Genomic DNA, 17,580 nt, shown 5'->3' on the forward strand with positions numbered 1-17,580 from the left:
GCTTTTCCTGACAGCCTCCCATCAGTGGCTCCCCAGTTCCCAACAGCTGATCTTTAGCAGGACAGTTATTTAAGCTGATGGCTGGGCCATTTCAAAGTTACTCAGTTTTCTTCGGTCTCTCCCATGCACACAGAAGACATACACATTATTAAACACAACCATTAACTATTGATATTATAGTGTTACGGTGTTCAACTTCTATTTTTCTCCTATTAACCTGTCTTTAATTACAGGGTGTGTCTCAGCCGAGAATCTTGAAAAGTAGAAGAAAAATTATTTTTCTTCTTCCACAGAGTCATTAACTTTCTCAGAAACAGATTTCATAGGATTATCTATTAATTAATTAATTTATTTGTCTAAATGGATTTTCTTTTTAAAATGTATATTTTATCAATAAACTGAATGAATGGTTGATAAAATGCTTGTGTTTAGTAATCATAAATTCCATTTATACTTATAAAAGTCTCTACAAGTAAAGAAAAGTCTTGATAACACAGCAAAACTATGTTTCCAATTCAGACCCTAGTACTTCCACATGGTGGTAAACTACTTTCTAGTTAGTAAGAAAAAAATTACAATAAATCATCAGAAAATAATGCTGTCTCTAAAAACACTTGAATTGGGGTAAGTTCCAAAAATCAAGGAATATTACTACTTAGGTCTAAGGCAACCAAGTTTCCAGTCCGCCCTGAACCATCTAGGTTTATGCCAATTATCCTGGCATAATTATTAGGTGTACCTATTTTCACTCTCAAAAAATGTCACAGTTTGGACCGTGAGTTATACAAAGCCCTATCTAGAGATAAAAAGATTCCTAAACGATCTTTGACAGAGAAGACTTTAAGATTTTCAAAAACACTAGTGTTAACAGCGGTGCTTTGCACAGTCTGCTTTTAAACTTACTGATTTTGAAAGAGTTAACAAACATTTTAACTTTCACAGCTGTAAAGTAGTAGCACCTGGTCAACTCCAAATATTTAGGAAGTAAATACAGAGCTCTGTCTTGCAATCTATATCTGGAAATCTCCCTCTCCACCTCTATCCCCCAATCTAGGGACCCAGGAGAATGGCACAGTGATTCAGCATTTCTAAGGCATTCATTAAAATGTGCTTGAGTGCAATGAAATCAGGGGAGAAAAAAAGATGCAAAACACACAGATATTAAAATCAAAACTTTTTTTATAAAAGCAAAAATAAGGAAATTGTATACTTTCTCTCTTACTGAAGCACTTGGAAAGCTGCTGAATGGACATGCATCTCCCATCACTATGTTAGGTAAGTCAGCCAAAGATCTAGCAGAAAGCATATGGAACACTGTCAACGAGTTCGAGAGAAGCTTCAAAACAGAAGCACAGGGGAAATCACAGGACACAAAGGGAAATTTCAGCGAAACCCCCATACAGGAAGAACACTGCTTACACCTGTCCAAGAGCACTGTTTGGAATCTTGCTGATTTCGTTTTTGCATCTCCTGGAAGACAGACCATGTCTTGTTCATCCTTGTTCTCCTTATCTCTTATCTCTGAATCTTTAGCATACTACTTTGCACATGAGAACAGTCCAACAAATACTTGTTGAGTCAAACTAATAAGTAGAAAAATGTTTTCAAATGTAGTTTTTGCATAAACATTTGTTTTGAAGATAGAAGAAACTCAACCACTAAGGGCCGTGGAAATAGAGGTTAACATCCTTCCAAAAGCAAGTATGTGCCCCACAGTGAGAAATCTACTCCCCTGCATGTGTGCATGAGTGCATGCATGCTAAGTTGCTTCAGTCATGTCTTTGTGACTCTTTGTGACCCTATGGAGCCTGCTAGGTTCCTCTGTCCATGGGATTCTCCAGGCAAGAATACTGGAGCAGGTTGCCATGCCCTCCTCCAGGGGATCTTCCCAACCCAGGGATCGAACCTGCATCTCTTCATCTCCTGCATTGGCAGGTGGGTTCTTTACCACTAGAGCCATCTGGGAAACCCATTCCTCTATATGAGTGGTGGGTAAAGCTTTCACAACCTCATTATCATAAAACTTCTGATATATTGTAGTCAAACCAAGTCCCACCAAACAAAGCAATCACATAACATTAGGCTAGAAGACAGGAGTCAGCCATAGCCAACAATACCTGAGTTGTCAAAAAAAAAAAAAAATCCCCTAAAGTTTCCTTCCTCTCAATTCAAGAGAACTTCTTTAAAATAGACTTTCAGTCCTTTTTTTTTTTTCTTTCTCCAGCACCCTATGCAAAAGGCACTGGTGAGTTTGAGAACTTGTCACCAAACCATAGAAGATCTTATTAATTAGTAGGAAAACCATAAAACTGGCCTCAGTGTCTTTATCAAGAGGAACTTTTTCTTCCTTGAAGACTCACCCACTCCTCCTACCAACAAAACAAATGGGTAGACAAGATCCAGGAGTCAACCCATTAAGTTACATACAAGCAGCTGGGAAAAGGGCTGTGAGTATCGAGACCCCTGCACCTCAGCTAAGGTGGGGAGCAGCCACTTCACAACAACATGAAGGAAAGTTAATTTCTCCAGTAACATCTTATATGAAGGAAGCATTTTCTCAGAAACCTGACCTGTACATATTAAACATTCAGGTCCCCTGAATTTTATACTGGTGGTTTTACAGTCACGAAAAGTCATCTGATGGCCTTAAATGTCTAACTCCCCGTTTGGAAAATGGGAATAAATACTGTTACCTATATTTTAGAAAACTAAGGAAAGTAATGATGCAAACCATCTACTTTCCTTAAGTTCCAGATGTTTAGAAAATGACTGCTCTTCTCAACTGAACAGGTATAATCTGCAGGCATTCAGAACCACTTCCCCCAAAATGTGTCACTTCTGCATCAGGATTATTTTGAGCTAAAGGTGCAATCAAGACCCTGCAAGTTCAAGAGAAGTCACTGCTCCACCCTTAACGACTCAAAAGAATTTAAATTGAGGACTTTTTCCAGAAAAGATTTATTACCAGAGATAAATTTTAGCTAAGTGGCCCCATCTATATGGCCAGCAAACATCTAATTACCAACCATCCACTCTTTTTATCATTTTATGAATTACCCTCCTGTCCCTGGAAGCGCCAGGGCCCTATGCCATTCCTTAGCTTAAGATGGTGTATATGCCTCATTTTATCTTTCCATCTCTGACCCTCTCAGGTATGCAGGGGCCTCAGGCCCTCACATGTATACATATGAAAGTAAATTTCATTTTTTCTTGTTAATCTAACTCATGTCAACTTAATATTTGGACCAGCTAGAAGAACCTAGAAAGCTAGAAGAAAGTTTTCTTCCTTCCCGACAAGTCCAAAGTAAAATATTTAACACAGAAACTCTATTTTCTGTTGTTAATAAAGAAAAAGGTACTGATAATCCATTATGGAAATCTGCTTGGGGTCCAAAATATTAGTAACTCAAATAATGACTAGTAAGCAGGAAAAAAAAAGATCCCTTAAACTCTTTGGATATTATGCACCTTCATCTTCCACTGAATGCTTTTTTTAAAAAAATCAGTGACACTTTCTGAACCAAAGTAAAGCAACTGCTCACAATGAACAAGACAGATAAAGTCTTGAAAGAACTGGTCTCTGAGTTATATAAATTGTTTGTTTATATTCACCATAATCCTTCAATATGTCATATTATTTACCTACTTTTCATATAACCAAAAAAAAAAAAAGTATTGACTAACTAAAAAAAGAGGTTGTTTAAACTTAATGACTCGATTTCTAAGTGAAAGTGTAGATGCGGAATCTATGGCCCAACAGCTTCTTATAGCAATTTTCTGGGTGCAGACTGAAAGCAGTTTTCATCATGGGAGGTAGAATACTACACCCTTACATAAAGCCTCACAGATAAAAGTCAGGACTGTCAACATATTGGTTTAACTACTGTTCAGTGTTCATGTACCTACAAGAAAAATGGACCACATTTCAGCTGTTAAACTTATATGGCCTTAAGAAAATTCCAATTCCAGTTGAGAGTCAGAAAGGAAAGAGAAACAGCAACCCCATCCAAGTAGATTCCAGGTGAATTCCCTTCAGCTTCTCCCCTACCATTAATTGGTTTCCTAATAAAATGCTGCAGTAAAATTTGTAAAATCAGATTCTAGCAGAAAATCAAATCCAAGGACAACTCTTCACAGCAGCCACTTTTGCATACCCAGCCCCTGCCTACCTTGTTATGTTTTTGCTGGTGTCTTGCCTTTGTGTCAAGAACATGGTAAGGGCTCTCCGAGTCTTGGTTGATGTAATATATGAGTCTTGAAGGCAGGGTGATTTCTTTCTGCATTGCATGGCTGGAACTGCTATTACTGCTGCTATTCTGTTGCAATGTGTTGTTCTCATCTGCCAGGACTCCCAATTTTTTTCCTGCAGTTTCATTCCAATAGGGAGCTGGGGTGAGGCGGGGAGGACACAAACATACACAAACACACAAGTACCCTATCAATACATAAGTACTACAATGCATCTTTTCCATTAATTGCAAAAACAAAGTTTTCTACTTAAAAGCATGTAAGGAGGAAAGCAAGTTATTGCAGCAATGAATGGCCTGGATAGGTTAACAGCCAATAAGGCATATACAACAATGTACTGTTTATCGTCTTAAATCTATACGTCTAAATATGGGGGTGGGGGAGAATGGACTTGAAGGTAGGGTCATTAAACAAACATGCTCAGTGGTTCTTGACCCTCATCTCCACCCCTTCGGCTTCTGCAGAAGCTCAAAGGGACTCCGACTAGCAGTATCCCACCTGAGAGCTAAGAACACTCCTAAGATAACTTGAGTGTTGACTTCATGAACACTGAATGTTAATTGATTCATTAAACAAAATGGACAATTCCTTTTTCTTTTAACTTTGAGATGAGCAAAAATCCTTTGCCAGAGAGGGATGCAGAGGCTGGCAGCTTTCCAATTTCATTTTCCTGCTATGGCCAGGTTTCTGCTCTCACTGATTTTCCGTCATCAATGTATTGAATATTACATTATCTTAATTGTTCATGATAATAATAAGTATTTTGAGAAATCACAAGCCAAAGGTTTAGAGCCCCGGTTTCCCTCCCCCACCTATAATTCCAACAGCAGTGAATAAACCCACTAGGCAATCTAAAAAGATACATTAGCACTGTTCTCATCACATCTACCCGCATTCGCGGTCAGGCTCCACCACCCGAGGAAAAAAAACTTGCTCCCTCTCTACATCTCCCGTCCATCCGTCTCCCTAAGTTGCACAGAAATCAATTAGGGACCCCGCATCCACTAAATACCTTCCGGCAGCAATTTAGTGACTGCAACAAAAAATGGACTTCAAAAAGTGAACTGGGGTGAACGCGGGTTTGAGAATGAGAGAGGTGCACAGGCAGGGAGGCTTGGAAAGGCCGAGCCCTGGACGTGTCCGGAGCGCACGGTCCCGCGCGCCCTTCGCTTTCTTCTGCAGGGCCCGTTGGGCAAGGCAATGCAAAGGGCACCGGGGCCATACCCACCGCTGGGTGCAGCAGCCCCCCAGGCGCGGGGCCGGGACGAGGCGGCGAGTGGAGGCAGCAGGAAAAGGACGAGGAGCAGGCGGCAGGGAGGCGCGCGGGCCAGGGCGCGGATGGGCGCCGGGGCGGCTAAGCCGCCGCGGGGGCCGCTGGAGGCTCGGGCAAGGCTGCAGCCCGCCAGGGGTGGCCGCCGGGAGCTGTTGCCGGGTGGCTTCATGGCTCATAGCTCCCGGGCGCCGCTTGGTGTGGCCAGCGAGAGCGCGGGTCTAGGCTGCAGGGGAGGCTGCGGGCGGAGCCGGTCACGCCGGCTCGTCGCGCATGGTGCGGCCGCGGACAGGGGGTCGAGGCTAGGGGCTGGGCGGCGCCCCCTCCCTTGCTCGTCTCTCAGCCCCTCCCCGGGCGGCCGCTGAAGAGTCCGGGGGTTCCCAGTCGCTCCGCCAACTTGGAGCCTCCCCAGATGCTCCGCCCTCCCTGCGGCGGGCGCGGCAGCTCCAGCGACTGCGGGGGCTGAAGATGCTGAGGATGCGCGCGGACGCGAGTGGCGCGGACGTGCTCCCCGCCCTCGAGAGCGCGCCCGAGCGCGGCTCCGCGTCCCGATGCTGATGCTGATACTGATGCTGATGCTGTTCCCTGGCACGGGACGCACTGCGCATGCTTTATTTTGGAAGAAAAAGAAGAAGAGATGGGGGGAAAGGCAGCAGAGTGATGCAGCATCAGAGGTGATGGTGGCACCTCCAGAGGTGGGGGCGGGGGAGAGAGGACGCTGGCAGTCAGGGATTAGCCAGAGGGAAAAAAAGAAGAGTGTGGGGATTTCCAGGGCAAAAAGATATGGAGGAAACAACCATCCAGAGAAATCGACCTGCCTTTTCCACCGCCCCGACCTTACATACCCGCTCCTAGTCCAACCCCCTCCTTCTAGTGTAAAACTTAGGCCAAGCCTTTCCTTCTCAATCCTTTATTTATTTCCTTCCTGCAAATATATCTAAAGGATTGCAGCCGGGAAGGTAAAAATAGCGCTGCTCCTCATTCAGCTCTCCGGCAGCGCCGGGGAACTAAGACTGGGAAGCACGCTGGCGCGTGGCGTGCTGGCTGGCCCGAGAACGCCCAGAGGCCTTGCAGTGTCAGACCTCGGGTGCAGGGGTCCCCCAGCTGGGCCCTCCACCCTGGCCTCTGTCGCCCGACTAGTGCCCAGGGGCTTTATGGAAAGCAGATGGAGCTCAAACGTTCAGAAAGGATGGCTGGACGTACCGGGGAAGGATTTAGAAATTCTGGCGGGGAATAAATACGGAGATTAGAAACTGAGCGTGTGGCAGCTATCTTGGGAAATCTAGCATTTGTCAACCCTGTGGGTGGGCATGCATCGGAGAGGACGCATTTCAGATTTTGAGATCTGAAATGACTTCTGTAGAGAAAAAGAGATTTCTCTCTCACCGCTGTAAAAAATACGGAGGAAAAAATAAATGCCTGAATTGAATGGATTAGCAGCCACTAAATCCGATGGTTTCCGGTTAGGGCCTGTGGCAGATTTCAGCTCCCAGCTCCCATAATACAAGCACTCATTTATTCCCCCTCCCGATGACAGTCTGAGTAATAACAGTAGTGTTTTTCTCCGTTATGTGTATTTTAAATGGAGATAATAACATCTACTTTGGGGAATCAAGAATTCCAAAAAAAAAAAAGATGTGTAAAATAGATTTGGAAAAAAAAAATGATGTGTTAGGGTTAGTTGGAAGCCTGTGTAGCACAGGGAGTTCCACTCAGGACTCAGATGACCTAGAGGGGTGGGATGGGGGAGCAGTGGGCGGCTCAAAAGGGAAGGGATTTGTGTATACATGTAGCTGATTCATGTCCTACAGCAGAAACTAAAACACCATTGTAAAGCAATTATACTCCAATTAAAATAATAATAATAAAAGAAAAGATGAGGGTATATTGCACCATAGGGATGACAGGACTCTGTTGTTAGCTGTCTTCTCCACTTTCATATAAAAGAGAGGGAAGAAAGAGAAAGAGAGAAATGAGACACACCCACAGAGACCAGAGATCTCAGAACTATTAGAGAATTAAACACTAATATTATCTCTTCCTCCTTGTATCAGAGGTAGGATAATTTGTTTTCACACATTTATTAATGTGAACTTATAATTGATGCTACCTCCCCCGAATGTGGGCAGCAACAGTTTTCCTTTTGACTCAATTTGTGTCCCTAGAACCTAGCATGGTGTTTGTGGCACAGCGAAGGCTCTCAGAAAATATGTCATGAATGACTAGACCAGCCGGTGGTGCCCATAGCAGGAGCCACCTGGGGCAAGCTGATGAAAACACACTCACCACCCCAGTTCCTACTTGCAGCCCAGTGCTCTTGGGGATATCCCCCCTCAAGACAAGCAGGTCATGTCCAGGTTTTCCCAATTTATATTTGATATATCAATATAATCCTGTAAAAGGGTTTGGCCCAAAGGAGGTAGATAAGGAATGAGAAGGAAAAGGGAAATGAAGACAATGGATGCCCAGATGCAAAGTTCTTTAAAAGATATCTCTTGCAATCAAGTGACAACCTCTCAAAGCCTCTTCCAATAAATAAAGCCATGAATCACCCTGGATCAACTGCACACCCACCTGTCAGCAGACACCATCCCACAGACTTGAGAAACGGAATAAGGACTGAATTCCATTTCTAGTAAGAAGCAGGAGTGTTTGCAAAAAAAAAAAAAAAAAAAAAAAAAAAAGATGTTGTCTTTTGCACTATAATCCAAAAACTGCATTTATTTACAGAACTTTAATGTTTATACACTCGACTGGAGGTAAGATAATGTATCAGCAAATGAAACTGAGTCAGAGAAGGAATAAGTCACTCAGGAAAAAATGTCCCAGGAGTTTGACCTTTAAACTATATATTTAAGGGAAGGTTAAAAACAGAATCAAAGATTCTTTAGGTGGTTAATTTGTTTAATTTAGTAATATCCTCACTAGGTAGTTTGGAAGTTTTATCATTAGAGAGTTGAGTTCTAAACAGTCTCCTCTGCTCTCATGCTGCTGCTGCTGCTGCTGCTGCTAAGTCACTTCAGTCGTGTCCGACTCTGTGCGACCCATAGACGGCAGCCCACTAGGCTCCTCTGTCCGTGGGATTCTCCACCACCTACTGCTTTGCTCTGTATTCATGCCTGTGTATATCATCTTTCCTCTGTCAAAAAACACGGAGACCTAGGCTGCCTCTCAGTCATCCCTCATCTGCAGAGCCTAGAGAGCACCCAGAATAGGGTCAACACTTGATAAATGTGTATTGGGTAGAGGAGGCTCTCACAGGTAGGAGGGAGGGATTCAGTAAGCTGAACTGGAATGAAGAGAGAAATGTACCAGAAATTTGAATGCTGTAATAGCTCTGATTGGGCTTCCCAGGAGGCACAGTGAAAAAGAATCCACCTGCCAATGCAGGAGATGCAGGATGCAGGATGCAGGTTCCATCTCTGAGTTGGGACAATCCCCTAGAGAAGGAAACAGCAAGCCACTCCAGTATTCTTGCCTGGAAAATCCCATGGCAGGCTACAGTCCACGGGTCACAGAGTCAGGCATGACTTACCAACTGAGCATGCAAGAGCTCTGGTTAGACATGTGTGCTGGGCCCTGAGAGCAGCAGGCACCACTGGAGTGGACTGGTCAGTTTGGTAGATGGAGAAAACTGCTGCAGTTATAGGGGAAGGCAAGCAGCCAGAAGGTCCACGGGAAGAAAATTATAGCAAGCAATATGGATACTAAATGAACAGGATGAAGGATCTGTGCAAGCAGTGTCCACTAAAGATAGCTGCGCTGCTCCCCAAAAGTGGTACAGCTAGGCTGGTGAGGGAAGATGCCCAAAGTCCTCTCTCTGCTATCACCTGCAGCAGGGGCCAGAACCAGACCTGCCTTGAAACCACCAAGCAAACTGGGCCTGCACAGGAGCAAGCAAAAGGGTGGAAATATTCGATTTGGAAGGCATCTGTCTCTACAGGGCTGAGATTCTGGTGGAGAAGGCAGGGGGGGAAAAAGATCACAGAAAAGGGGCCTTGGAAGATGAAAGCAGGTGAAAAAGTAGGACAATGTAGCAAATTCACAAGAGCAATTAGAATGGAAAAATCATTTGACCAAGAAGCCAAGGTCAAAGACGGCGGATGGCAAATTGGTGGCTGGTGATGATGTTGAGGAGCGGTCTGGGGGAGGGAGAGCAGAGGAGCAAACAAGGGCCAAAGGGTGGCAGCTCTGATTGAAAAGCCGAGAATTCTGTTACAGCGTCTGCTACAGGAGGTTTCTCATTCTCTTTTTAGACTGGCTGTGAAGATTGATTTTACAAGTGAGAATTAATGCTTCCAAGGGAAGAAGTGTGATGAGAAAAACAACTTTTTGTTTTTCTGACTTGCTGCCTAGGCAGTTGACAGTATGAAAACCCCGCTCACGCCAGAGTCAACATTTAGATGAGGACTCGACCTTCAGATTCCCACCTTAAGCTCACATTTGCTTTTTCACCTGTACCTCTTCAAGTCACCACCTAGGGTTAAGCCAGTGAAAGGTCAGTGACCTCTGCCCCAACCACCTTACAAGGGATAGATGCTTGCCACACTCTCTATCTCCTGCTCATTGGTGACCTGGGACAGAGGACTGCCCTTTCCCCAGCTCATTACTCCCACCACTCCCCCAGCTTCTGGGATCTGTAAGTAATAAATCTTGTCTCTCTGCTTCCTTTGTGTGGGTTTATTGAAACTGTGCCTTCAATCCAACTGACTTAATTGATTACACTTTCCCAAAGTGGGAGCTCAGATGACAGAGAGAAACTAGCCTGCCCCTGTGCCCCCTCACCTTGCAGCAGGTCATAATCTGCATGTTCTTAGCTCAGCCCCCCAGCTCCAGCCTCTCAAAACAAGACAATGTACTTCTTGGTAAAAGCCAAAGATGGGTGAGCTCTTTATTGGCACTTTCCACATGGTTCTGGGGTCAGCGAGCACTTTCTCTAGAGTTTCATATAGTAAATATTTTAGGCCCTGTGTGCCATATGGTTTCTGATGCATATTCTCAGTATTTTTAATAACCCTTTAAAAATGTAAAAATCATGCAGCCTGCAGGCCCTAGTGTTGTCAACCTATCATTTTTAACTGCATATATATATGACTTTAGGTTACATTTTTTTCATCAACTGCATTACTATGCTTGTGAGCAGAAAACATGTGCAAGAGTACACATGGCTCTAACTCAAAAAGAACTAGCTGTTCATTGAACTTTACGATTTGTTTAATCACCATGTAATTGCTTAATTTTTAATAGACATTCAACAGTTGAAGGGATTCCTAAAGAAAGAAGCATTCCTACATTTTGAGATCATTCTCAGACTTAGAAAACAGAGGGAAATGTCAGAAATCATTTGCCAAAAAAATACAGATACAGAAAACATCCCAGACTTTGTTTTGTTTTGCCAAGATGCATTTTCTGGTGAGCAGAGAGATGCTGAATGAAGGTTCCAGCCGTGACAAGTCAGAGGATGGACTAACACATGCAGTGACAGCCCATCCTGGAGCCTGTCACCATAGGTGTCCTGAGTATGTGTTCCTCAAACTCAACCCTGAAGAGTAGCTGCAAGGCAGCAAGTACACAGCTGCACAAGCAGCCTACAAATTCATGAAAAATAAGTCTGCAAGTCTGAATTAAATACACTCGCTCATTCTGAAGGACAGACCACAGTGGGCCAATTTCAGAAGTCAAGGTGTAACTTACTCTAACTCTACTGGGAAAAGTAAAAGTATTTATTACCAAAACTGCAGTGGTCACAGACATATTTCTAATAGAATAGTTGAACAGACAAAAATGTATCCAAGTGTCAAAGCGTGAATATATCTGAATAAAGATAACCATTGGGGACACATAAAATTTAATTCTTAAAGGATATTATTTATACTAAATGAAGGTTAAGTATGAATTCCTGACAGAATAAGATATAGCTTTAAAACACTTGACTTCTCTCCCCACTACACAAACATTTGACTAGTTTATCCCAGTTTGCTGCACTTACAAGCTGTAGTACAAAGGGATAAACAAGCGTGTCGTGATGATTTGCGGTGATGACCAATGCTGTGCAAAAATTGGAAGAATTGTGTTTATTAATAATCACTGAGGCAACATGTTACTATTAAACTCTCTCTGGGTCACAGAGCAACTCTTTGAGTTTCTGCAGTAGTAAATTGCCAAGTACTGATTGGGGAAGAAGGTCCTCAACTATCAATACTTTTAGAGACTGGAAGTGAATCTTATCTGAAAGGGTAGAATTCCACCAACAGAATTAATGTACTAAAGCTAATCCCTACATTTTCTTAATAATAATATTTAAGCTCTTTAATAACATTTGCTTTAATACTTACTGTGCATTTACACATCACAAAGTGCTTTTGCATGGTGCACACTCGTGGTCAGTAGTGTCCGACTCTTTTTCAACGCCATGGACTGTAGCCTGCCAGGCTCCTCTGCCCATGGGATTTCCCAAGCAACAATACTGGAGTGGGTTGCCATTTCCTTCTCCAGGCAATCAAACCCGTGTTGCATCTCCTGCACTGGCAGGAGAATTCTTTATCACTGTGCTGCCTGGGAAGCCTTAAAGTGCTTTCATCTATTTTATTTGATTTGATCTTCACTTCTGTCACAGAGAGGACAGTAATTGCTATTCTTTTTAGGGGTTCCATCTTGGATGCAAGGACATTAAGGACCCCTGGTTTTTGCAGTGATCCTCAATCCTGCCTCTCCATTCTAGTCACCTGGAAAGCTTTAACAACCTATTGATGACTAAGTATTTAGAACCTTCATGAATGGAGTCTAACATCAGTGTTTTAAAATTTCTCCCAGTTTAATTGAATGTGAAGCAGAGTTACGATGTACTGAGAAGAGGGATTTCCCAAGACCACACATCAGAACAAGATTCACACATCAGAACTCGAATTGGAACCCTGAATTCAAGTCCTGCACTGTCCCCAAGGTCTTCTTCCCTATTTCTGCTTTTATAACAAGTTTACCCTGAACAAGGAAAGTTTAAAAAATTAACTTAGTACAATTGCTGCAGGTTTTAAGAAAATTCAGAATTAGAAAGCATTTGAGCCGGAAGTTATCTTTGAAGACATATAGGATTTCAAACCCACTGTTGTGGAAACAAAGACCCAGAGTTTAAGCTTGTTACCCAAGATCACACCAATCTGTGGCAGAATTGGGGCTGGATTCAGAGTTCCTCTTTCCAGGCTTTCCAGTACGTTCCATTGTACTTTGTAAATAGTTTGCTTTTAAAAAATTGACTTGCAAAAGTCTTGGTCAGTCTGCAATGTAATTCATTTTTAGTCTTCCACTCGACATTGCTGTGTAAAGATAAAGAAAGATAGAGCTATGAGGTCTGGACTCAACAGCGTCAGTTCCACTAAGCCCAGTTCAACAGCATGGAAGCACAATACAGTTTCATATACCAGCATGGAAGCAGCTCAATATGGCGGGGGGGGGGGGGGGTGCGGGGCGGGGCGGGGAACTATGGACAAGGTCCCACACATCTTTGGAGGTAATCCATCGAAATACAATACCTATTTTTCTCCTATTTCTCTCGTCTTTTGTGTCTCAAATATTTTCAAGGGACAATTTTCTCATCCAATGAGTTTCTTGTAATACCCTCAGTATATTTTAAGAATTCAACAACTGTAGCTTCTTAAATCATGGTTTAGGTAGTACCAAATTTGGTGAGAAACCAAAAAAGAACACAAATAATAACAATAAAAATAAAATACTGCATGCACGCTCAGTTGTATCCAACTCTTTGTGACCCTATGGAATGTAGCCCACCAGGTTCCTTGCTTATGGGATTCTCCAGGCAAGAATACTGGAGTGGGTTGTCATTTCCTCCTCCAGGGAATCTTCCTGACCCAGGGATTGAACCCACTTCTCTGGTGTCTCCTGCATTGCAGGTGGACTCTTTACCATTGAGCCACCTGGTAAGCCTCCAAAATAAAATAATAACAATAATAACAAAGAGAAAAAGGAAGAAGAGAAATTTTTATGCAACATCTAAGATGTGCTAGATACTGTGTTAAGCACTTTAACTGGATGGTCTCATTAAACCTTCATGCAATTCTACGAAGAGCTACTGTTCTTACTCCCATTTTGACTGATTAGAGAACTGAGGCTTGGGAGAAGTCAAATAATTTATCCAAGGTCTTATGACTACTAAGAAGTAGGGCTGGATCAGGAAGTGTGTTTGCCTGACTCCAAAGAATAAACTCCCAACCACATCATGATGAGTCATAAACACTGTCAATTTATCAAGTCTAATAATCAAATTCACCACAAAATAACTAAAATTCAATCCTCTATCCATTCCACATTTAATCAGAAATTAATTTTGTTTGAAACTGGAGCTGAAAAACACCAATGCCGTATAGTTTACTTGGCCACAGCCTCAAAACAAACACCTGAAACAGTCGTTTCAAAGGACTTATAGCCCTCTGAAATCATGGCACTTGACTATAAATAGAATTTTTATTTTTGTTTTCGTCTGTTTAAAACCATAAACATATTGATCCACACACAGAATTGTTTTGAATTGTGTTCCTTACTTCACAGTAGAGATTTTTTGAATCTCTACAGCCATTCTATATAATTATTTGTATAATTCCAAAACAAAACCTAGCTATGTCCAGATATTTAGTTTCCTAATTAAAATACCATTCCACAAGAGAGGGCCAAGATCCCCATTAGAGAATTTAATTTTTTCTAAATTTCAAATTAACCAACATAGCTACCCATTCACATTAGTTTAATTATAATTAGCAACATTTATTAACCTACTCCTATCAAATAATATTAGCTTTTGCCAACACATTAACATGTTCAGATTTCTAATGACATAACAAAGAAAGCTTAAACTCTGATCAGCAATTATTAAATATTTTTATTCTTTTGTTATTCTGAGGCAAAGAGAATAGCTAACAGCTCCTTAGACCATATAGCATGCTCTGGTGCAACATTTGTCACTTACTATATTCTGGCACATAAGTTAAAGCTAAAATAGCTATATTATTTCTGTAAGACTGTCATGGAATTAGACTATTCATGTCACAGACATAGACATAGCTTAGAGATAGAAAACGAGTAATAGAGACAATCACTTCTCTAGAAGAAAACGATAAAACTCTAGGCTTCTCCTGAATCCAATTCTAAGACTTTTTTGTTTGCTATTTTGGTAAATGATCTGAGGGATAGATTGCATGCTGAAGATGCTCTGGCAGAAAACATGAAGTTTTTCCATGTAATAAAATGTTTGGCTGAACTGAGATAAACTATAAACAAAAATTTCTGAGGCTGTGTGACCTGGCCAAAAAATACTAAGAAAAGAATTTCATTATCAACAAGTAAGTTTTGGAAAAAGTAATCTAAACTATTTATATATCTACATAGCTATACATCCTACCTTCAAATATCACAGCACACATAGTGTATTATCCACATCCCAACTGGCAATAACACACACACACACACACACACACTCCTGCATACCAACATGGGAGTTAGACTGTGGAGCTGACTCTCCCTTGAATAAAACAACTTTATTTAAAAATGCCTACAAAGCAATATTGATAACCAAATAGAAAATATGATCAAAATTACACCAAACTGTGATGTACAAGTTCTATAAAGCAACTGGGCATGATTCAGGAAAGAGCATTTTAAAAGACCAAGCTGCTGTCAGATGAGAAGAACCTGTGAAGATAAGAACCACATCATCTGGCAAGATAAAGAATGAGAAGGAATATTTTCAAAGAATTTAAAAGCATGAACAGTGTAGATAAGGTGAACATAACCATCCAAATTCTAAAATATTTTAATGAAGGCAAGGCATCTGAAATTTGAGAGAGAAATTTTGAGCAGACAAGTAGTCCCATACATGGACCCCTGTTGGGAAATCCCCACTGCTGAAAACATTCTGAGAAGTAGGTTCCCATGATTATGTCTATATTTCATGGTCTTGCTCCCCCAGCTCAGTATGGCCAGTCAAGTTTTTACCTGAGATTTTAAAAATTAAGATTATTTTATAGAGCAGTTTAAGATTCACAGCTGGAGCAGCAAGCAGCACTGGAGCAGCGAGCAGCCGAGAGGAGATACCCCACGTCCAAGGTAAGGAGCAGCGGCTGCACTTTGCTGGAACAGTCGTGAAGAGATACCCCACATTCAAGGTAAGAGAAACCCCACTAAGATAGTAGGCACTGAGAGAGGGCATCAGAGGGCAGACAGACTGAAACCACAATCATAGAAAACTAGCCAGTCTAATCACATGGACCATAGCCTTGTCTAACTCAGTGAAACTAAGTCATACCGAGTAGGGTCACCCAAGATGGACAGGTCATGGTGGAGAGTTCTGACAAAATGTGGTCAACTGGAGAAGGGAATGGCAAACCACTTCAGTATTCTTGTCTTGAGAACCGCATGAATAGTATGAAAAGGCAAAAAGATAGGACACTGAAAGATGAACTCCCCAGGTGGGTAGGTGTCCAATATGCTACTGAAGATCAGTGGAGAAATAACTCCAGAGAGAATGAAGAGAGGGGGCCAAAGCAAAAACAACACCCAGCTGTGGATGTGACTGGTGATAGAAGCAAGGTCCGATGCTGTAAAGAGCAATATTGCATAGGAACCTGGAATGTTAGGTCCATGAATCTAGGCAAATTGGAAGTGATCAAACAGGAGATGGCAAGAGTGAACGTCGACATTCTAGGGATCAGCGAACTAAAATGGACTGGATTGGGTGAATTTAACTCAGATGACCATTATATCTACTACTGTGGGCAGGAATCCCTTAGAAGAAATGGAGTAGCCATCATAGTCAACAGAAGAGTCTGAAATGCAGTACTTGGATGCAGTCTCAAAAACGGCAGGATGATCTCTGTTCATTTCCAAGGCAAACCATTCAATATCACGGTAATCCAAGACTATGCCCCAATCAGTTACGCTGAAGAAGCTGAAGTTGAATGGTTCTGTGAAGACCTACAGAACCTTGTAGAACTAAAACCCAAAAAAGATGTCCTTTTCATTACAGGAGAATGGAATGAAAAAGTAAGAAGTCAAGAAACACCTGGAGTAACAGGCAAATTTGGCCTTGGAGTACAGAATGAAGCAGGGCAAAGGCTCATAGAGTTTTGCCAAGAGAATGCACTGGTCATAGCAAACATCCTCTTCCAATAACACTAGAGAAGACTCTACACATGGACATCACCAGATGGCCAACACTGAAATCAGACTGATTATATTCTTTGCAGCCAAAGATGGAGAAGCTCTATACAGTCAGCAAAAACAAGGCCAGGAGCTGACTGTGGCTCAGATTATGAACTCCTTATTACCAAATTCAGACTTAAATTGAAGAAAGTAGGGAAAACTACTAGACCATTCAGGTATGACCTAAATCAAATCTCTAATGATTATACAGTGGAAGTGAGGAATAGATTTAAAGGGCTAGATCTGATAAACAGAGTGCCTGATGAACTATGGATGGAGGTTTGTGACATTGTACAGGAGACAGGGATCAAGACCATCCCCATGGAAAAGAAATGCAAAAAAAAAAAAAATGGCTGTCTGAGGAGGCCTTACAAATAGCTGTGAAAAGAAGAGAAGCGAAAAGCAAGGGAGAAAAGAAAAGATATACCCATTTGAATGCAGAGTTCCAAGAATAGCAAGGAGAGATAAGAAGGCCTGCCTCAGTGATCAGTGCAAAGAAATAGAGGAAAATAATATAATGGGAAAGACTAGAGATCTCTTCAAGAAAATTAGAGATACCAAGGGAACACTTCATGCAAAGATGGGCTCAATAAAGGACAGAAATGGTATAGACCTAACAGAAGCAGAAGGTAAGAAGAAGAGGTGGGAAGAATACACAGAAGAACTGTACAAAAAAGATTTTCATGACCTAGATAATCATGATGGAGTGATCACTCACCTAGAGCCAGACATCCTGGAATGTGAAGTCAAGTGGGCCTTAGAAAGCATCACTATGAAAAAAGCTAGTGGAGGTGATGGAATTCCAGCTGAGCTATTTCAAATCCTAAAAGATGATACTGCGAAAGTGCTGCACT

The 17,580-nt window shown here is 42.0% G+C and overlaps 1 protein-coding gene across 4 annotated transcripts in view; it reads right to left on the reverse strand.

Moving 5' to 3' along the window:
* Positions 1 to 5,887, reverse strand: part of ADAM23 (ADAM metallopeptidase domain 23) — a 194,662-nt gene extending 188,775 nt beyond the window's left edge. For all 4 annotated transcript variants that reach the window (XM_070387704.1, XM_070387698.1, XM_070387689.1 and 1 more), the window contains exons 1-2: positions 5,477 to 5,887; positions 4,170 to 4,387 (exon numbers count right to left, since the gene is read on the reverse strand). In XM_070387704.1, the coding sequence (XP_070243805.1) occupies positions 4,170 to 4,387; positions 5,477 to 5,690 (432 nt within the window). In that variant the 5' untranslated portion in view covers positions 5,691 to 5,887. The remainder of the gene's footprint in view (positions 1 to 4,169; positions 4,388 to 5,476) is intronic.
* Positions 5,888 to 17,580: the final 11,693 nt, after the last annotated feature.

The sequence above is a fragment of the Bos mutus genome, chromosome 2 (genome assembly GCF_027580195.1).
Source record: "Bos mutus isolate GX-2022 chromosome 2, NWIPB_WYAK_1.1, whole genome shotgun sequence".
In the NCBI taxonomy this organism is placed as follows: Eukaryota; Metazoa; Chordata; class Mammalia; order Artiodactyla; family Bovidae; genus Bos; species Bos mutus.